This window comes from Haliaeetus albicilla, chromosome 1 (assembly GCF_947461875.1).
Source record: "Haliaeetus albicilla chromosome 1, bHalAlb1.1, whole genome shotgun sequence".
In the NCBI taxonomy this organism is placed as follows: Eukaryota; Metazoa; Chordata; class Aves; order Accipitriformes; family Accipitridae; genus Haliaeetus; species Haliaeetus albicilla.
The window spans coordinates 71,503,626-71,526,204 of NC_091483.1; the positions used below are offsets into that span (position 1 = coordinate 71,503,626).

At 41.6% G+C, this 22,579-nt stretch overlaps 2 protein-coding genes across 3 annotated transcripts in view; one reads left to right on the top strand and one right to left on the bottom strand.

The window, feature by feature from the left end:
* The window catches only part of EVC (EvC ciliary complex subunit 1), a 55,717-nt gene extending 47,433 nt beyond the window's left edge, over positions 1-8,284 (top strand). The window contains exons 18-22 of the mRNA XM_069791132.1: positions 2,803-2,911; positions 4,774-4,900; positions 5,167-5,260; positions 6,454-6,565; positions 7,581-8,284. Of these exons, the coding sequence (XP_069647233.1) occupies positions 2,803-2,911; positions 4,774-4,900; positions 5,167-5,260; positions 6,454-6,565; positions 7,581-7,662 (524 nt within the window). The 3' untranslated portion in view covers positions 7,663-8,284. The remainder of the gene's footprint in view (positions 1-2,802; positions 2,912-4,773; positions 4,901-5,166; positions 5,261-6,453; positions 6,566-7,580) is intronic.
* Positions 8,285-15,117: 6,833 nt separating this feature from the next.
* Positions 15,118-22,579, bottom strand: part of CRMP1 (collapsin response mediator protein 1) — a 51,781-nt gene continuing 44,319 nt past the window's right edge. For both annotated transcript variants that reach the window (XM_069793832.1, XM_069793840.1), the window contains exons 11-14: positions 21,902-22,072; positions 20,488-20,667; positions 17,777-17,942; positions 15,118-16,138 (exon numbers count right to left, since the gene is read on the bottom strand). In XM_069793832.1, the coding sequence (XP_069649933.1) occupies positions 16,047-16,138; positions 17,777-17,942; positions 20,488-20,667; positions 21,902-22,072 (609 nt within the window). In that variant the 3' untranslated portion in view covers positions 15,118-16,046. The remainder of the gene's footprint in view (positions 16,139-17,776; positions 17,943-20,487; positions 20,668-21,901; positions 22,073-22,579) is intronic.

Here is a 22,579-nt window from a genome sequence, read left to right on the forward strand (position 1 = left end):
CTGCCCTCAGCTTTGGGGAGTAGATTCTTATATTCATTCCTTTTTTTTTGGCTCAGTGAAATGTTGTGTCTGAAGTTCAGGAAATGCATTAGAAGGAGACACCAAACAGCCAAGCGTGCCCATCCTGGAACATTCTCTGAGCTACTGCATTGTTTCTTAGCTGTCAACCATGACCCTCTCACAGGTTGTGAAACTGTTGAAGAGGTTTATGAACTGCTGAATCTCACATAAATACAGGCAGTTTCTCCTGGAATTATTTTGAATTGCTCAGTTCCTTCAGGACAGGAGAACAAAAGCAAGCTGTGATTATTCTTTTCTTTTTTAAATACTTTCCCCTCCCCTGGATGAAGGCTGTTGGCATTAAATGAAGTTAGCAAAATGGCAGTAGCATCAGAGGCTAAGTATTTGAGACATGTGGAATGGATTTTTTTTCTAAAAATTGAGTTAGCAATTTTAAATAGAAAAGATTCTTTAATCACAGAAGAGAGTTTTTGAAGAGGAACAGGCGTATCCACTCAAGGCCGAGATCCAGAGATGAGTTGGTAGGAAAGATTTGTGAGCCCCAGTAGTAGCTAGATATGCTTACTGGTTATAAGACAGAACCAATCTGTTCCGCACTGCCCTGTAGTGAACCCTGAAGACTTTAATATTGGAAGCTGAAGTGCAAAATCTGTGCGGGAAGTTTTGACAGTCTGTATTTTAGACATTGGCAGCTAGCAAGGCGGTTACTTAAGTTCTCACAAAGTCCCTCTAAAGACCTCTTTGGCCCCAACTCAGCCAACTACAGTGTCTAAAATCCCTTTGATTTGAGTTCCTTTAAGCAGGAATTAAAACTGAAGCCTGTTCCAGAATACTTGTCTGATCTGGGCTGAGATGGATGTCATTACACGCTTAAATATTCTGCTTCATCAGCGTTTTGATACTGCTCTCAACTGGTCTCCCAGTTAGGTTGTGAGACCTAGAATACCAGTCACTAGAACCACAGTCAGCCTTCTGGTGGTTGCTCATTTAGATTATTTTTTCTCCTAGAGTTTGTGTGGATATATTATTGTTTCAGTGTATTGGTGTTCCATGAACTACAAGGAAGAAAATTACATGTGTAAGCGGAGCAGATCTTCTTCTCAGCTGAAGAAAAAGAAAATCCTTCTGCTGCAGTGTAAGCCTACAGGCATGAGGGAGGATGAGAGTATTTATGTTGGTAATAAAAGCAGGAGTGTTTTAGATTTGGGTTGCCAGAGAGAAACCTAGCTGAAATTCACAGATCGAATGAACTACTACAGTGAAAAAATACTGCAAACCTACATGTGCATGCTGCGGCCCAGCCGAGATTTTTGGTACCAACAGATAGCTACTTCAGCTTTGTTGGTGCTTTTTACATTAGGAGGGAGCACTACCATCTAATAAGGGACTTTGATGCTTTAGTACATGTAATTACTTCTTTAACCCAAGTCCAAATTTGTGATGCAGAACCCCACTGCCTTCTTGTTTCTGCTTCTGTATTGGCCCCAGAAGCACTTAAATTTCTCTCTGTGATTCTTAACAGCCTGAAGCTGTCCTGACACATCCAGGACACCCTAAGGCCTGCTAGCCAGCCAACTATTTTCCATACAAGCTCAGCCAGGAGACAGAGCATCCATGTTTCTTCCTTTTCAGAAGGGGCTGATCTGTTAGGTGATCTCCAAGCATGATTACCACACTGAGATGGTGATCCTGCTCACCAAATATTCTTATAACTTCTCTCTCTAAAGCACAAGGTGGAAAAAAAAGTGTTGGCAACAGAGCTACCTACTATGTTATAGCCCTGGGGTTAGAATGGCCACATAGGAAATTTCTTATGTACTTCATTCAGTGATAGCTAAATGGGAGTAAGGACCATAATGCTGGGCTTCTCTCTCCCAGAGCCTGTGCTTAATGTCAGGCTAGAGGATTTTGCTTGTTTGGGCATCCCTTGGCCTAGTAAATCTGAATTTACAGTCTGTCTGCCACAGCCACAGGAAAAAAGGAGGAGAGTACCTCCACTCGCCCAGCCAGCCCAGCCCAGCCTAGAGTACAGCCAGTAACTGCTCCCTGACGGTGCCATTGGTAGGAGAGGTGCCTGTCAGCCTCTCCGAGCATTCGGAAAAGGTCAGATCCTCCCCAAATGAATGTTAGGTACCCTAGTCTGTTTGTTACAAACCCATCCATCTCCCTCTTTCTGCGTTTTATTTAAAAGCAGTGGTGCAAGGAAACCAGCCCTGTCTGTCAGACATGCCCCAAGCCTTGCTGCCAGGCAGGACTTCAGGGGCAGGAGTCAGGAGCCTGGTCAGCAGATAAACGTCAAGTCACCTGCAGAGTGTGAGCGTACACAGAAGTACTCACAATACTTTGCCATCGAGTGAGGGCATGTCTAGTGAAGTTAGGCATTCCCAGGACTAAGTGGCCTCTGAGCGGAGGTTTTCTTTATATTGCATTTTTTGTTTAGGTATTACAGTTCTTGCTTAAGACATCAAGGTCTTTTCTAAAAATTTCTGCACTAATTAACCCTGTTAATCAGTTAGCCAAGTGGGAAAAGTAGCTAAGAATAGGAATTCAGTGACATTACCATCTCAGCTAAATGATGTACAGGCTATTGTCTGTGCAACAGATCACAGTGGCAGAGCAAGAGTGTGTAAGAAGTACTGGATATCCCTAAGGAGAAGTAACTTTGGAAAGACTGCCTGGAAAAGGGATTAATTTGTGCTGATGCAAAACATAAATTGTAAGGTTGCCACAGCTCAGAGTTTGTTATTGTGAACAGAAGATTTTACAAAAACATTATTTCAGCAGAAAGAGGTGAAAGGAACAGACTTAGGAAGAAACAAGAGAATGAACTGGCACTGAAAGAAAAACAGACCAAAGGCCTCCTGAATGTATCATCCACAGTCCATCAAAGGTAAGAGCAGGCAGCAGCACTGGTGACTCTATTTAAATGTTGTGTTTGCAGATCTAAATAAATGTCTAGCTGATGGAAAAGAAATATCTGTTGCCAAATTACATCTACCCTTTGATCTCAGAGAATTACTTTTTTATTAAATAAACTTTTTGATGCTCATTAATTACAGACTGAAGAACTATACATAGACAGTTTGAAAAGAGATAATGAAAAACAATGCCAAAACATATGCCAAATTTTAAAAGAAATTTAACGTAAGTGCAGGATGGGAACCGATGCTAATTCATTACGTTCTGTGTTTTCTGCTTTGAACATCAAGTGTTTGTTAGTTTGCTGTTGAGTAAACATATATCATAATGAAGAGAAAATGTTTGAAGCATAAATAGTACTCAAAATGGCAAGGAGATTTCAGTGAATGCCTTGGACAATCAAGATTACTTGCACTAAATTTAGAGCAGAATCCCTCAAATGTTAATTAAATAAAAATTATATTTAATTCATTACTGATTTTATTAAACTTAAGAGTCCAGAAAAAAAGCACTGCAATTTCAAAGGAGTAAGTTGTCATAAAAAGCTGTATGACTTGGCATGCACTTGGTACATTTTTGTAATAATTTTATTTCTTTACTCTTCGTTTATTATCCAGAACAACGGAGCATCTGCAATTTTGAGATTGTAAAGAGGTTAATTATTTTTTTAGACCTTCTGTTACTTCTAAATTGAAAGAAATCATTGCCCACTTTCTGTTTTTCATCCTTGTTTGAATTAGTATAGAAATGGATTCATGTAATAAAGGGCTTCATAAAAGATCTGCTAGTTATTGTCAAGTTTAACATTTATTCTGACATGTCTGTTTTTTCTCCCATAATCTATTCTAGTGTCTTAAAACAAAATACAATCAAATACACCTTCATGCAGGCAGAAATGTGGTATTGAAGGATGTAACTATTCACTATCTAAGCTGGTCTCATAACCATCAGTAATCAAAGCCGTTTTCCTATTGTCATTATGGTTTCTTTTACGGTCAAATCCCAGTCCTGTGTAAATTAATGACAGATTTTCCATTAATTTGTCTAACTCCTATTAAACTCAACATTGATTTTTTTATTTCCTTTTGCCCTGCCTGAGTGTGAGTTCAAAAAGCAAATTTTGAAAGCTAACCTTCTGTAAGCATTGACCATTACAATAGCAATTTCATTATGTGTAGATGTCAGAAACAATTTGTGTTATCTCCTTCCCTGAGGAATGTGATAGGTGATTGACAGCATTGCTTCAAGGTAGATCAGGCAAGAGAACAGAAGAAATAAAGATTCAGCAAAGTTGCAGCCATTCAGGTTCTACTGTATTGATATTAATCTTTAACCAGCAAAATAAAACAAGCAAAGAATATAGTTGTCAGTGCTCCCAATTGCCAAGTTTTGAATTACCACGTTTCTGGGTCAGTCTCAGCCTGGTATTGAAGAGCCCTGAATTAAAGGCCTAGTTCTTAATCCCTTATCCTCACACCTGATCTTCTAACAGCTTGTCTTTTTGGCAAGCAGACAGTAAAGCTGCCTTTAGAAACACACAATGGTTTTGAAAGCAGACTTCGTCCCAAAGCCCAGGCATGGACAACCCAAACTCCTGCTGCAATTCCTGCCTCCGAAAGGAGCTTGTATCCCATGGAAAGCCAAGGCAGGTTATTAAAACAACTAAATCTGTCTAAAAATCTACCGCAAAATTTTTTGTCCCAGCAGAAGCTGGATGGGCCAATACTGTTAATAAGCCTTTCTCTCTACAAAATCTTCTAAATACACTTTGCCAGGATTGTATTCCTCCCTTGAACTGAACAACATTGGTGCTTTTAAATTTCTCTTGACCAGGATGGTGCTGCAGCAAAAGAAGGTTCTGGCTCAGTTTGAACTGCAGCAGCAAATTCGTCTGGAGTCTCTGAAACAGAAACTGCTGGGATTGCATCACCTAGAAACTGAGTTGGAGAATCAGCTAAGGGTAAATTGGGGTAAAATGACTCACGGATCTGAAGCAGTCCATGGCAAAACATCGGACAGGTTGTAAGGGTCTCTTTGCTGTCCTCATTGAAATCCCTGCTAAGATTCACCACTGTCTTGTAGGAAACGGTTCCCTGATGCTAGCCATATTGTTTCCTGTGTTTCTGCAATGACATATGCCTTTTTCATCACGCCACATGTAGAATAACATAACCCAGAATTGCGCTGTGTTGTGTTAACTGACGTACGGTTTATCCTTGGGTGCAGGAAGCAGAGCAGGACTTTGTGAGCGAGTTGGCTGCACTGGCCCGAGTTCCAGTGGCTGTGAAGAAGAAGCCTTCCAAAAGGAGCAAGCCAGCGGGTTGGTACAATCCTGAATTGTTTAAAAAACCCCACATATTTCCACATATCAGTGCATATTTTGCAATATAACACAATGGAGTTTGGGGAGAGATTTTTTGTCAGTGCCATTTCCCTAATCGAGATGCAGAAAAATAAGGCAACCTTCCAAGGTCACCCAGCTTGCCAGTAGCACAGCCACAAGTGTCACCATTCCTCACTCCAGAGCAGTCCTTTATCTGATAGATCATATTGTGTCCACTGAGATAAGGCTTTGCCTTGCTCAAACCAAAATTATTTGTCATGTTTTTATCATGTTCTTTAGAAATGACTCTTTTCACCTCAATCACTAAGTCTTTGGGAGGACAGCAGAGCTGAATCACCCAGCTTTCATCCTCCTGGTAGAATGGAAGAATCGCCTTCCCACAAACATGCTCAAAATCTTACTGAATCAGGAAACTTGAAATATTTACATGAATTTACTGCAGTTTTAACAAATTAAACTAATTCATTATTCAAGAGATACTTAGGGACAAATTGTCAGAATAGCAGTTGTGTTTCCTGATCCACATTTGGGGTGGAGCGTGCAAATCCTCATCCTTTGAGCCATGCAATCCTTCTGTCATTATCAGAATGAAACGTTCAGCATTACATTTGAAAGATCCTGAAAGGTGAGATGGGTGCCCGAAAAGGAAAAGCAGCTCACTCACCTGGACGATTTTGAAGTCTCTCTCCCCAGCTGGTTGTTTCTCAAGTGTGCAGAGCTGTTTGCCCTGGTAGGCACTGTGACCCCAGGGACACATGTGTAAGCTTAGCTCAGGGCCTTAAACCCAGTGACTTTTTAACATCAGATTTTTCTGATTCAAATCACATAAAATTATAAATTGGCTTTTCTTCTGTTTGCTGGTAGTAAAAAGTCATTTTCAGTTACTTGTTAAGAAAATATATGATGGGGCTTTCAACTTCTGTACCTCATGGAAGCTTACTTCAGTGTTCAGTAAGTGTGAAAGTTCAAGGCCTGTGCTCTGTGAGAACTAACTGACAGTAAAAAAAACAATATTCTAGACTAATGTAAAGTGGAATGCTTTCCTTGGAATAATAATGTATATGTATGAAGTGTTGGAGTGTATTTTTTTGCTTAGGTTAATCAAAACCAAACAAGCTCTACTATATGTGATTCTTTTTTTTTTAATCCACATGCATTTGGCAATTCAGGGGAAAAAACAAACTCAAAAAGAAAGACCTTTCAGTTACCAGAATCAGCAGACAAAGATGATTGTCAAGAAAATATTCAAGAGCCCCCTGGACTGTCTTCTGGCTTATGCAGGTACCGTAGAGGCTGAAAAACTGGTATGTGAAAAACTATTTATAAAAAACAGTACAAAATCTACTTCATAAGCAGGTATGTGAATCAAACCCAAAATATCATGCCTATACTAGCTGAGCTTCTTCCTTAATAGTTACTTCTCACATGTACTTGACCTTTTTTCCCCCCATATTCTTTTTTAAATTTAGGGAAATAATCTGATTTTGTTTGTCTGTGCTGCTGTGTATTTTATAAATAATTTTGATTTTAGGTAGAGAAACGAGAATACTGTTTCCAAATTTCCTTTAATTAGGTTTTTTAAAACCTGAGTCACAGACAGCATAAATCAGCAGAGACAAGTGAATCCAATGGAACTAGCCTGACATGTAGCAACCAAAATATGGTCTGTGGTATTTAGGCTTTCAACTTCCACCTTTATTTCAGGAACAAAGGCAAGCGCCAGTCTTTGGCTGATGAGGGTAGCAGCTCTAACAATGATTTTCTTGATAGATGTTTCAGTTGGCTTATGCTGGAGTGCTAACTAGAGGAGAAGAAATGGCTACAAACCTGAAAGATGCCAGCTGATTACTACGGGCAGATCAAACCAGCCAGCTGGTTGCTGGGGCTTGATATATTGAGCAGAGAAAATCCTGTTGACAGGCAAAGCAAACAGTTGGTTCTCAGGAGCCACAAGCCTTTGGGGAAAAGTATTTATCCCCTGAGTGACCTCAGCCTGGGACTGACTTCAGGAGATGGCTCCTTTCCCTGATGGCATCAACCCTTTTCACACACTCCTTTCCCACAGCCAACAAGGGATACAAGTGTAGGGAACAGGAACCCAACAAAGGAACATTTATCTTTATGCAACTTTGTTTTGGCAGCCTCAACAGAGGCAGCTGAAACCAGTGAGTGCAGAAGTTATAATTCTGTAGCAAAAGTCTTTCTTCTCTTATCAAAATTAACTTAGTTTAAGAGAGAATTGTAGCATTTTAAAAACTCTGTCTACAATTTAATTTTTCTTGTTTATTTCTTTCAGAGAGAGGTTACAGAGTCCACAGGAAGGGGAGACTGAACCACGGAAAAACTCAAAGTTGCTAAAAAAAAGAGGCAACAGGTAGTAAAAGCATTTATATGAGCTGTCTGAACAAAGGGTACCAAAGCATTCTTCTGGGAAATCTCGGCAGCAGTAAGTAAACACTTACTGAGTTGCTTTACTGAGGAACAACGAAGAACGTCAATAACAACCGAGAAATCTTCTTTAGCTACAGACCAAGAATCAATCCCGGCTTTCTTTAGCTGTTAATAAAACATTCCCACTTGGTTTTGGTAAGGGGGAACAAGGAATTCTTTAATATAAGCTCTTCCAGATCATTTGGGGAATGTGGAGGGGAGATAATTTTAGATTAGGAATATACCTAAGGAAAGTGTGCTTGTAGGAGAACAGATCCACACCAGGCTGGTTGCCCAGGTCAGTGTATCTCAGTGAGGTTTCTTAACAATAGTGACGTACCATTTGCTTTTGAGCCCTGAATGTGGTAGATGGGGTCTTAATATTTTGTGATTGCTGCTTTGGACTACCAAAAATAGATAGAAATGTAAAGAATACATAAACAGACTTCAGATGGTATTGGTACGTCAAAGGATTACATTTGGTCTCTCTTTTGTTGTAACTTAGTGCTTCCAAGGCTAGGCATGCTTTTTTAAATTTGTACAAAGATTTTTATAAATGTATTTCTCTGCGTTTGTCTCAGATTTCAAATTATTATTTTTAGGAAGAATGAGACAAAAACAGTTCACTGTTTTGTTTTTTATACTTCAGTTTCTAGTCTTCTTCCTTCAGTACACTCTTTTGTTTCCAACATACTTTGTTAGGCTCATTATGTTTCCTGTGGGAATTCTTCTTGTTATGCAAAGCAGCTAGTTCTTACTGGCTGTACAGAGCACCTGTATTGTGTAATAAATTGCCCCACTTAAGCAATCTTACAGCTTTCACGAAATGAACATTTTCTGCCTTTTTAAAATGAACATACATTTTGCGAACGAAAAGGCTGTCCTTTGGGGCACGCTGGAAAATCCTACATGAGTTACGCAGTTTACCTCAGACAAAGTGCCGCCACACCAATGACTTTACCAGGCGTGTTGCGCACATTTGTCAAATGGTTAATTTTCACCTCGATCATTGTAAAATTTTTTTTTCTCTAAATTGTACCACTTCAAGCATTTGATTCTGGTATTTCAGCACTTGGGCTCTAGGGTGTCTGTGCTTTCCCAATCTGGCCATTTTAGTTGCTGCTTGTTGTGGTTGTTTTTGAGCGGATGCAGCCTATTTAGCTCCGTTTGGACATCTTAGTTCTGCAGTGCGCTCTGTAGAGAAGGCGAGAAGGAAGCTTCTACTATTAGACCTGATGATGTTCTAAACCACGCAGCGCAGCAGCGGCTCCCGTCACAGTTGGGATGCAGCATAATCACCCGAGCCGGGTCTCTGATCACCCGAGCGGCGTCTCTAATCACCGAGTGGGGTCTCTAATCACCCGAGCCGGGTCTCTGATCACCCGAGCGGGGTCTCTAATCACCGAGTGGGGTCTCTAATCACCCGAGCCGGGTCTCTGATCACCCGAGCGGGGTCTCTAGTCACCGAGTGGGGTCTCTAATCACCCGAGCCGGGTCTCTAACCACCCGAGCGGGGTCTCCCTGGATGCCCTGTGCCGCCTCTGGCCGGGCAGGCCCGAAGTGTCTTTCCATCTCCGTCAGAAGGCAGCGGAGAGGGTCCGATTCTCCCCAAAGCAGGGCAGCAGTGCCCTCTGGCGGGCTGCGAGCGGGGCTGTCGCTTTCCCCGGCTGCCGGGGGACCCCCGTGGGTGCCGGCCCCCATCCCGCTGCCCGCCGGCCCGGCCGCCCTGGGCTGGCGTTTGTAGGCAGGGAGGCGTCGTCTCTGCTCCCACAGCCACACCAGCTTTTCCTGGGAAAGCCCCCGCGGCTCTCGCCCCTCTTACGGACTCCTCGAGTTACCCCCACGGATCCGCCGAGCCGCTGAGATTCCGGCACTCGCCACCGCTCCCCGGCAGCGGTGCAGACGCGGAACACGCCAGGGTTTCGTTAGACCAAGAAACAAGCGTAGCAAATGCCAAGCTGAGCTCGCGAGAGTTGCTCTTCAGCGAAGCGCTGTTCAACTTCTATGTTATAGAATCATGGACTCATTTAGGTTGGAAAAGACCCTTAAGATCATCGAGTCCAACCATAAACCTGACACTGCCAAGTCCACCACTGAACCGTGTCCCTGAGCACCACATCTACGCGTGTTTTAATTACCTCCAGGGATGGTGACTCCACCAATTCCCTGGACAGCCTGTTCCAGTGGTTGACAACCCTTTCGGTGAAGAAATTTTACCTAATATCCAATCTAAACCTCCCCTGGCATTATGTTATGTTACATTTTATGTTATGTTGCAATATGTTATGTTACATTATTCAACTTTAACCATAGTAACAGTATCCTGATGCTGAAGATCTCCCTCCCATCTCCTGACATACTCATTACAGAGCGTTGTTTGGTTTTTGTTTTTTTTTTTAACCTCTGCCTCCTCAGTTCCATTTAAATCCACGTGACTGCTTATTTCTGAGCCAACACAGAACAGTACAGAGACCGAGATTTCGTCTTCGTCCTGTGAAATACTTTATCACCAGGCAAATGGGCACAGCTTATTGCAATAGTCACAAGTTTCAGCACAGACATTCCAGTTTCTCATCAGGAAGAAAAAATTATTTGCGATGAAATGGGTGAATCACTGGAACAGGTAATTCAGAGAGGGTGCAGAACATCCATCCCTGGAGACTTTCAGCTCTCAGCTGGACGACATCCTGATCAACCTAACTTTGACATTAGCCCTGCTTTGAGTAGGAGGCTGGACTCCAGCTGATACCTTTTCCAACCTAAACCTTTCCATGATTCTAATATTCCTTCCTACTGATGTGTTACCGAAATGTTTGGCACTTCCCTCCTACCCCCACTTTGTATATCTTCTCTGTGCTTTAAGGGGTGGTAGAAATTGCTTGCAAGCCAGGGATTGTGCCTAGAGAATCCCTGGGAGAGAAACTGCTAAGCAGTTTTGCCAGCTGAGAGCAGTCTCCAGCATAGTAGATGTCATATGGGGGAAAAAATAGGATACCTAGGTGCCAGTCACAGCTCAAAACACTTGCTTTATGGTGTAACTCTATAAAGCACTCTCTCTTTAGTTTATTCTGGAGATGCTAACAAGGAGCTTTGATCATGCTTTAACACTTGCTGCAGAAATTTTGGGGGAAAATGTCATGCCTTTTTTCTCCTTTTTTTAACATCAAGGGTAACAATTATTACAACAGTTTGGTTGTACTCAGCCTCATTCACAGCTTTATGACAAGGCTGTCTCTCAAATTCTAGGCATGGTGTTAGAATCGTTCAGTGTGTTGTATATCATGCAAGAATCAAAATAGCCCACAACGGTCCCTCTACTGTAGAAAAATATGGAAAGCCTCATCATGCAGAATTCCTGCAGAAAGGTGGCCTGGACCACACTGAAGAGGTGTGCAACGTAAAAAACTTGGGACATTCAGTCTGGTGCCAGCTCCTGTGCAGTGTGGGCAGTTTTATTCCTGACATAAACAAGCACTCCTAAGTCACATAAAGGTCCTTTGATCTTGCCTGTGCACACAGTAACCCAGTACCAGGGCAAGCACCAGATCAGCACCTTCACTCTCTCCCTCGTGGCATCTACAACAGTCTTTGGGAGCCATTCTAACACCCAGAGATCATTACGTACAACAGTTTTTTGGGTGTGTTTCTTCCATCTGAACAAATGCTACTTCCATGTGTTCAGCAGAGACTATGAAGGGCTTAGCGTGCGGCCGCCCAGCCTGCCCCGCGCTGTCTGGGAACTGCCTCTGCGCTGGGAGGGCTCCCGGTCTCAGCACCTGTGGCCGCTGCTGCACTCCAGAGCGTGGGGAGAGGGGACAGGGGTGCGGACCCCGCCAGCCAAAGACTTTCAGAAGCAGCATTGGGGTCACTGATGTCTTCGCACGCTGGATTACTTCTAGTTGTGAGGAAGAAGCTGCTAAGCTTAAAGCTTTTTAAAGCAGTATATATGACTATATATTTAAAGGTAGCCTTGCGTGTACAGTTCACTGTGCTAGAAAATTACAGAATATGCAGTCAGGGAGGGGGGCTGAGACCTAATTGCTTTATCCGTATCACTGCAAATACTTCATGAGTTACATGGTGCTCATAGAACCGTATCCCAAACTCTGCATTTTTACTATATTGTAAGACATTATTCCCTCTCCCATACACAATTTATTTTCAGTTGAATACCCCTCACTGTCATCACTGAAATATATCTGGAAAGCTTGTGCAAAGTTCACCCCAATCAAGATGAAAAACTATCCTCAGAGCAGTTTGTTTAGATCACTGAGATTTAATACTGGCCAGGTCTAAATGGCAAGAGTTAGCTGGTGCCAAGTAGACTAGCTTGACACTTTGTCATTGTGCAATTCCTTGCTCCAGGAAGCCATAAATGCCAATATTTTACCTGGGTTTAAAAGCATCTTGGCAAATTCATGGCAGAAAAATTCACCGACAGCTACAGAGTACAAAGATGCTGCCGCTTGTCAAGAAATGACAAGGCACTAGAAATGAGGAAAACACTCAGAGGAATATTAGCATTATATGTTTGCTCTTTTCTTCTGGCCTCCCTTAAGCTTATATTGTTGGCTATTGGAACCCAGAGCAGATGGTCATCTGACCTGGTCCAGTCTGCATTTTTAGTTTGTAAGGATGAAGGTCAGTGTATTGCTAAGAGAAACATTTAATAGCTGGGACAGCTGTTGGTACAGTCTTAGCATCATAATTAACAGGCTTTGCTACAAACTCTAAAATTCAAACATGTAACTGCATTGCTCTGGTAGCAGACAAACTGTAACCCAAGACAAACTGGTCCAAACTATCACTCGGGAAACAACCCCATGGATCCAGCCTTCTCTTCCACATCACTCGATTGATGAAGATAGTCCTCCGACTGGTCATAGGGACTAATTTCAAGGGGTCTGCAAATAGCAGTAGGGAAGAGCCAGTTTAACTTCATTAGGACTATATCAGGTATTAAAAGGGCATAGCCCTGCTGCAAATTTTTAGAAGCTTGACAATTCAAAAAGTGTAAAAGCTTTGCACTGCTTTTTTCTTGCAGTTAACAGCAGCTCCCCACCCACAAGTTCACAAATTGAACATCTCCCAGCTTTCTGCTCCTACAAGGGAGCAAACTCAAGTACAGTTGCCTATTCTGCAGATGTATTCAGGATCACCAGCTAAGCCACATTTTATTTACGGGCAGGGGCATTGCTGTGAAATAGGCCTCCAGGTGGTAAGAGAAGCACCACTTCCCTTGCTTTGTTTAACCCCCCCCCATGAGCAATTGCACGTGCCATCTCTCTGATGGTATATCACAGTACCCATCCTTCACCTCACCTGGTGGCCATGCAGTAAGGTACCTGTGCTCCAAGAAAATGCTCCTTAAATCACATCCACGTAGTATTGCATGTCCAGAATGGAGAGAACCAGGCACAGCACAGGATCCACGGGCTTCCCGCAGGCAGGCAGCGGCACGGCAGCAGCCATCAGGCTGCGGGGGCTTATGAACATCCTGGGCACGCTAGCGTACTTCTCCTGGGAGAATTCATAGCAGTTACATTGACCTGACAAGCACAGTCTTGTTCTCACAGAAGCACTGAACCATGAAGTGCCTCACGAACACCCACTCGTGTATTTCTTCACAGACACTTCACTGTGAAAAAATAAATGCATGTTAACAACAGTGGATCTTGAGTATCTTGTAGGCAAAGGGTTCTTTGGTTTAGGATGCTGTTTAGCATGTAGGGAAAGTGTAATCTGTCAATACTAGTTACATGACGATCATTTCTGTCACCTCAGGCGTGACAAGTGTCGTAGATCGAGTACAAGTTTTACTCGCAGGTGAGCAACCATTGCTACTTGCACAAATACATGCAAGAAAATCACTAAGGAAATTGTAACCAGCAGTTCCAAAATTTTCACACGATGTCAAAATTGCCGCATAGTTTCACAAACCAGCTTTGTTTCTGTTGTCAGGGTTAGCTTACCAGAACTGTTGCTGGCTCTGTCAACACTCATAGCAAATGGGTTGGAATAGGACACTGGAGATGGAGACTTGGCATTTCAGGATTGCCTTATCTGCTAGGCTGTGGGTTATTCCAGGGCAGGTTGTCCTCAGGCTTCTCTGCTAGAGTTATTTTACTTCACATAAAAAACCTGAACCAGAAGTGACCAAGTTATTTTACTTCCTATCATATAAAATAGCTGAACCACTAAGTGAGCAAGCAAGCCTGGGGATGAGGGCACTCTCCAGGCAATAGGAAACATGAATTTCAATCCTTACCAGAAGGGATCATTCATTAAAAGCTTTATTTTTCTCTTTATTTTAGGAGCAATCAATTCAGTGCAGGCTGAATTGCGGTGTTTCTTCACTGGTTCAGGTCAAAGCCAAAGCAAAAAGAAAAGCTAGCTGTTCAGACCAGCTCTGCTGCCAGGTTTTCAGACCAAGCTGACCAAAATGGAATTTTCCAGGGTAGTGGTTCCTTTCCTGGGCAAGCTGGAGGTGATGATAGCACACTGGCTTCAGAATAAGATGACAGGCTTCAGGTAGGCTACTTTCCAAAACTTTTATGTCCCACATGTACCTGGCGTGCACCACATGCCCTATGCCAACACAATTTATTGCCACATGGAATGGCTGGTCAAGCACCACAGCTAGGTCCAACCATTCCCCTGGCACCGCGCTGCTACAAGACATTTCCTGGGGCAGCTTTGCAGTGTAGACAAGGGCAAAGTGGCACAGGGCCAAGGGGAGGTGTTTTGCTGACCTGTTTAATTTCGTAGCAGCCCACCCTCCACCGTAGCCCACGCCTCCCACATCTGCAACACAATCAGACAAGTAAAAAGCGATTGAAAAAGTTTCTTTACATAGTCTGTGAGGGAGTCAGAAAGACAAGGAGAAAGCATTTCCTTCGCTCTCATTGAAAAAGAGAATTGAAATCCACTGTCTTCACCTTACCTGCAGCATCTCTTGTTCGTGTCATGCCTAAACACTGTCCTGGTTCAGTCAGCAGAGAAAACCAGTACTAAGTCAAATATAGCTTAGGTCAAACTGGAGCACTGCATACTGGTTCTGTACTACAGATGAAGAAGACGGCAATCAATTACCATTTCACGCAAATCAGATGCAGACCTGAAGGTCTTGGGAGAAAGTTCATTTAGGTCTCATTTGGCCAAAACTGAGGCAGCTGCAATGTCAATAGTAAGTACATTTTTACTCTGAGCTCTATTTAATTAAGACAGATTATGGCATGCTATAGTATGCATATGCAGACCTCTATACATTTAACATTCCTTGTGATCCAAGGAGGCTCCTTCTTTCACATGATGTCAACCTAAAAGACAATTTCTCTTGAGTTTCTCCCTTCTAAATTTTCAATCATTGAGCAACAGCACTGGAAAGCAGAGGAGGAAGACGCTTACCCATCAATTAATTTCCTTTATTTCACAAGCTTTGAATTCAGAAATTGAACCACGACTAGTAGATCTTGATACGGTAGAGTAAGTAAAAATGCATGTGATTACAAAGGAAAAACTTTGTACAAAAAACTTTAAAAATCCGACGGCAACTTGGATTATCTGTAAGTACCAAAAATCTCATGCAGAAGGAGAGCACTACTGCCCAGGTGGAGAAATCCCTGCAGGGGTGGCAATGGCATTGGTATGTATAAATTATGGCTCTGTCTAAAATGGAAACAAGAAGGACACAGACTTGGAACGTACTGAGTGGGAACGGACAGGTGCTACAGAGACCATTTGTCATTACGTGTCCCAGTGATTTTCTGTGTCTGAGAGAAGTGCTTCTTGGGTTTATAATAAATTAAAGATGAAACAGAAGCTGCCTATACTACTCTACTCCATACTTTCAAGATGGCCATTTTCTTCCTTCATAAGTGTTTTTGGTGGTGTTTTTCAAATACGGACATTAATCTTGGCATTGTGTCTAGTCAATTGTTGGCAACATGTTCTAAAGGGACTCACTCACAGAATGCAACTTGCATAAATAACTCAGTAACATGCATTAACTACTCTAATACAGCGAAAGGGTGCAAAGGAACCATCATTCAGTTACGAGACGAAGCTAAAACCTGTAGTCACTAAAGGGGCAATGGAAGCACCATGCTTTAAGGTGACTATGGCATGAAAGCACAATTGTGAGGCAAGTAGTTCCAAGCAAACACACCACACTATTATCACCTCTTCCTATACAAAAAAAAGAAAGACATTTCGGTTTTTATTTCCATTAGTACCAAATAAAACTGTGGGTTCGATAACACAGATATTGAAGGGAACAGGCATTATTCCCACGATCCTTCTTCATCCTTGTGTTTCTGTCCATCATGGTCTTTCAGCCAAGACTGGTAATATTAGAGCGACCACCAGGAGGGGCCACAATGCGGTGCCCAGTACGGCGGGGGTTGTTGTCATCTATCTGAGCTCCTGCAACAACAGAAAATCAGGAAACAAAGCTATAAAAAGGAATAAACCATCGGCAGGGAGACTTTACCTGCCTAGTTCCAGCAATGCTTCCCTCACACCACCATCAGCTGGTTTCTCTCGAGCCTGGCCCCTGACTGAAGTGCTAAACAGACCTTCAAGGCACATTTCTGTGCCTAGCTCCAGTTGTCTTCTATGAGAGGTGTAGGATTAAATGTAGGATTAATCGGATGATTGATGCTCCCCCTACATGGGAATTGTTTTCCACTGACTTGAAGAAGAGCCCATGCAGGGATGACAGACTACAGACTGAGTTCCCTTAGTGAGATCAGACCCTGACAGAAAATATTACTGTTACAACTAAAAAAATAAAAACCAAACCATCTATGTGCAGAGTGGATTTTTCAAACCTGCCTCACTGCATTTTACAATGTTGAAAGGTTAAGCTTAAGGTGACAGCAAGCTTCCTGCCAGGCTAAATATTGTCTGATCACACTCAGCTTCCTAATGGCAATGTAAGACCACCATAAAAGCGTAGGATCATTTTAAATGCTGTCATAGTCTCTGGTTCTGCCTATTTCCATAAGAACAGAGTAATGTGCGTTTGTCTGATTCAGATCAAATTCGTACCACTAGATGCCTTGGTAGTACCCAGATCCAGGAGTGGACTGTGAAACCACAGCTTCAGATGCTTATGAAAATCCCACTCTACTGGTTTTTATTATTATTAGAGGTCAAATTTCTAAGCACTTTTTTTTGCTTTATATAGCTTTACATATCTGTATATGCTCACCATGGCCCCAGGTATACAGGCAAAAATATACTTCAACTCACTAGAAGGGTTTTTAAAATATTTGCTCTCTTTGGGCTTTCTTCCAGAAGTTTCATTTAGTTTCTAAAGACAGGATCTGTCAGGGAGGAAAACTCCACCATCGGCTGCCACAGGGGAGAAAAGCCAGTGACTTTCCTAAGATCATAAGGAGCCACTTACATACCAATTGGGCTGTAGACTTTTGAAGGATAAGGATTTGACACACTTGTAATTGTCTTCAGATGACAAGAATTACTTCCAACAACCCCAAAGGATGATTTTTCCAGCCTCTTTCTTATGTACCATGGAAAATGTTTTGGGCACCAAGAGCAAAGAGGACAAGAAATACTCTAATCTGCATATGAATTAGCTTCTGTACATGGTTTGCCAGCCATGGACAAGGACAGTTGAGGTTTCCATGTCTAGCAGTTTCTGGTGATGCAGCAAGAAAGAAATCTGAAACGTCTGAGCCACGCTGGTTGCACCAAGTCCCATCAGCTGTACGTACCACCAAGGGGCCTCAGTCACATCAACCAGAGAGCTCAGCTAACTGTAATGAGCCAGGTAAATAATATTAGAAGACTGCATGCAGAGAAAAATTTTAGACTGCAAACATTTTGAATATTCGGCAATTTATAAAATATTGCTAGGGAAAGAATGTATAAAAACATAATATATACATGCATATATACATACATATATGTAACATATGCATGTATGTGAGTATATATAATCCTTTCATATTTGATTAAAGAATTATAATTGTAATTTATCACCAATAATCCATACTGATTGCTTTAAAACATTTCTGATGAGTCAGGCTGACTTACCTGATAAGCTAAAATTGGATTGATGGAGGTTTCTGATTGGTGGGGGCTGGTTTTTGGCAGGGGAGGATTTAGTTGAGGGTGCAGGAGTTGCATATTTTGGCGTAGCTGGGATTTCATACACAGGCCCATCATACATTCCTCTGGAGACTCCTTGCAGTCCTCCCACCTAGACCAAGAGGAGAATAAAAATCCAGACACTGAATGCTCTGATAATGCTCCTTAATGATATCCTGTCTATATGTAGAGACCACTGAGCACAGAGCTATATTCTGCACTAGCTGAATTACAAACACATCTATAGTCTTATTAAAGCTACAGTCTGCTTTATATATAAAAGAAATTACGAAGCTTCCTCCCTCCATTTTTATATATATATAAAAATTGTAAGAGAGAGATCCTTATTAGGCTTCCTTCACAGTCAATGGGGAGGAATGGGATTCAAAACAACAGGTCTGAGCTAAGGTGTTTATTTTAGGTAAGATCAGTCACAATCACCTCTTCTCTCCCCATTCAGAGGCTGTTCAGCAGGGTTGGTTCAGCTGCTTAATCCCACTTGGGCTGTTTCAAGACTGATACCCACTATACTGATTGCAGCAATTTCACTCCTACCTGTGTTTTCTCTGTTCCTCCCCTTCAGATATCTCATTATCTTTATTAGAACTCATTGAAAAGTGATGGCAATTTTAAAATAAAATTTCAGAATTTTCCACTTCTTGTCATCAACTAGAAAAGCAATTATACACTAGACTGTGGCATGGGACCCATCTTTCATTATTTGTCAACAGAGTATCTGTCATTTGAGCTCTGATTCCAGTTTGAGGTCTCTAGATTTTATCCCTGTACAGTTCCTATAAGGAATATGAGAAAAGACAATCAAAACAGCCTCATTGGCCCTAAAATCACAGGAATCTAGGAAATAATATTTTTTTAAAAAGAGTTCCAATTTTCAGGAAGAGCCTGAAGCCATTGAATCACAGAATCCAAAGCTCGTCAAAAAGATCAGAAATCTGTGGCTTACAAGATTATTATTTCAGAGCCATCTCCCCAATAGGTTAACAGTGAAATTAAAATACCGTAGAGGAAGGACACTATTCACAGGGGTTTGATCCAGCTCTTACAGAAATCAATGCATTTTCCTTGCTTTCAGTGACAGGGACATCATGCTCAGAAGAGCCACCATCTCGCAGGCTGAGCCAAAACTAATGCCCAGAAGAGAGCAGCTGCCAATCACAGCAACGAATCCATCTTCCAGGGAACCACAAAGGCAGGAATTGATACCACCATCCCTGCTCCAGGGATAAATTTATACTGCTATCCTGTGCCAGTTACAGCTTTGCAGCCCCTTGTTTGACATGTTTCTTCTAGACCGCTTTGTCGTGCACTGACATATTCATATGGTGGCTGATACCATTGGGTCTTTCTAAATATTTCCAATTGATAAAATTCAATAGTGGGAAAAGAAACAGAGACATGAACCTGTTGTCCCTTCTCCTTAGTAGGCAGCAGAGGGAGCTGCAAGAGCAAAAATATCAGTCCCTTTCTTCGTCCTTTTGCAGACCTTTCCTAAGTATCAAAGGTCTTTCCCAAAATCCAGGCCTGCTTGCAAGACACAGGTTACTTAGCCCAGTTACTTTTGTGCCAAATCCTGGTATAAGACACCAGTCTCTGATACATGTTGTTTTCAGTATTTAAATGACATTGTCACTAATTTATATATAAATCCCATGCGCTAAACCCTTGAGAGGTGAGTGTGAAGAGAAGGCCCATGTCATCTAAGTGGATAATGTAAAAAAAAAGTGCAATACTGATTGGTATTTTGCAAAACTTTTGCAGGTGCATTTGATTTTTACAGTGCCTTTTCTTGTTAGAAGTGCAGGCCTTTTGTATCCCACAGCTTGACAGAATTTGTATAACAAATAATGAAAGATAAAAACTATCAACCTGCTTGTAGACTTGATTTCATCTGCCATCCTCACAGGCTATGATATATGCTTGGTTGAAGAAAATATGAGCTTTAGCCAATTTGTCTTGTTACCTGTCCTCACACAGTGACTTTCTTGCTCAGTGGCAAGAAGCAATTTCCAAATAACTCCAAACTAGTGCCAAACCAATTGGTTTTCAACAGAGGAGCACTGATATAATTCAAAACCAGAAGTGACCCAGTCTTAATCTTGGTCATTTCCCAAGCTTTATATTAAACACAAGAGAAAAGTTTTCTGAGCTGTGAATGCTGCTAATACTCAGATCAGCAAATGCACCAACAACAGTTCAGAGACGCCAAATATAATGATCTGGCTTACATGCTTTTCTTCTCTGCAGTGTAGCAGTTCAGTATGCAAAGCTCAGTAACAATTTAAAATTCTGTTCTTCTTCTGGCTAACCCTCCTCCCAAAGAAGCTTTATCTTTTTCCTGAATTATAACTAAAGGTAAATTCTACCACTATTCCACCTCCCTTCAAAAGCCTGCACAGCTGGACATAAGGCAATTATGCCCACCTGGCAATTATATGCTTTACCCACTGAAGCTCATGGTGTTAAGTTACATCAGTTCACACTTGCAGAGGAACCAGTTTTGTGATTCTTTTTTGAACAAGTAATATATAGTCCGTCTGATATGGACTCATATTAGCACGATAATAATAAAAACCATGTGCTACTGTGGTTCCAAAAAGGTATGGCTAGAAAGAAGATTAAATAATATCTGACATTACCTTATTCCTGATTTTGATGCGCTGGTAAAGATATTCAGGGAAAGGTTTGCGAGGGATGAAGCGGCCCATTCCCTTATTTACGTGCAGATTTCCATCTTCAAACACAATCTTCCCTTGGCTTATGACCACGAGTGGGGCACCATGGCACTCCATTCCTTCAAAGATGTTGTACTCAACGGCCTGAGGATCAACCAACATATTCACTTCAAGTTCGGCACAAGATCTCTTTCACTTAGTAACTTATGATCTGTATTTGTAGTCATAGTTTTAGACAACTGCCATTAGGAGGTGTACAAAATTGTTTTGTCTGAAGGAAAGGCAATGCATTTTGACACGAAATGATTTTAAAGAATCTCTCTGATCTGACTTTCCTTGATGAGACTTTTCCTTTCCATTTCTCGCTTTCCATCAAGGCTTTCTTTCATTTGTTTTTGAGGACTTTCCATATTTATCCAGAGCCTCTAGAAGTACAATAGCCTTAATAATAAGGAAAATTGTGACTCAGCTGCCAGATACCCAGAGGACATAGTCCCACCATGGATGTGCTGTGACTATGTAAGGGAATTTCAAAGGGGCCAGCACACATGTTTCTGTCTGAAAAAGCCCAGAAAGGACCATGAAAGCCTGAATCTAAATGGGAACGACTGTCAAAGGGTAGGTGATTATTACTTTCTTGAAAATACAGACAGATCCCAGGACAGAGAAATAGAAACTGAATCACCTAAGCTTACTTTTTAAGGGTTTCTAAAGGTTTTTGCCTTTTTAATATAAACCCCATTACTGGATTTCCAGTAAAACTTTTGGAAGAATTCCCCAATATAAAAGACTAAAGCACTGAACAATAAGAAAACTCTGAGGTAGACAACACATAAGATAAAACCTGCCACAGTCAAAATCAAAGTGACTGTGAGTCACTGGTACTCTGCACTAAGGGCAGACAAGCATGCGGCAAAGCTTTGGAATTAAATAGAAAATCCCAGCCATGAAGCTGATCAGAGCTGTATTATCAAAATATTTAATCATCTCTCATAGTTTAGAATATTGTTGATTTAATTGTGCAATTTATAATATCAGGTGTTTTTCAGGTAAGCAAAAACAAGTGAGCTGGTTTTAAATTTATCATCACAGCTCTACTAATGACAGCTGCGGAGCTGCTGATTCACACCTATTTACACATCTGCCACAGGCATGCAAAAAGTAGTGCAATGGTATAAGCAGAGAGAGAAGAAATCCCTCCTGATCTCAGTGCTTCCAATGCAAGATTTCAATACTTTCATCTCCTGAAACATTTACTCATTTCAGAACAGGAGTAGGCAGTTACCCACTCCTCTATATCCTGTGCATTTGCTGTTCACATGAATTAGCTCAACAGTTGAAAAGCAACAGTGACATTTCTTTTTTCTTTTCTCCTTACCGATTTATGACTTTTAGCTGTTATAGTCTTCACCTTATCAGGGTCCCAAATAACGACATCAGCATCCGATCCTACAGCAATCCGGCCTTTTCTTGGATACAGATTAAAGATTTTGGCAGCATTGGTGCTGGTGACAGCTACAAACTGGCTCTCATCCATCTTGCCTGTGGCCTAAAAACATGATTTGAGCAAAACACACTTATAAAATGGGGATTTACTGTTCAGAGTACTGAACGGTCAGGGAGATATTGGAAAGCATGTAGTTCAATGTTGCATGAAACAGATTTTACCAAGCAGGACTTCATAGAAGGCACATTACTTGGGAGTTTCAAATAAATTAAGGTATTGCTCCTGGTATCCCAAAGAACAGCCCATAAAACCTTAACGCAGATGATACCATCAAGTTGCTCAGTTATTTACAGTCCCTTTCTCTACACACTGATGCCTAAGTGTGTTTTGTTGCTAGTCCTAGTAATTTCCATTTAAATGTTTTAATGATTTTAAAACAGAGAAACTTATACAGGTATTATGAGATTAAATAAAAGATCAAGATTCAGGCTCTTTTAGAAATATTTCTTGCAACTTAAGTCCATTCTACTATTAGTATTACCAAACCTATACATCTAAGTAATACAACCCCAATTATAAAGTCCTTGCCTGGAGAAATGTCACCACCAA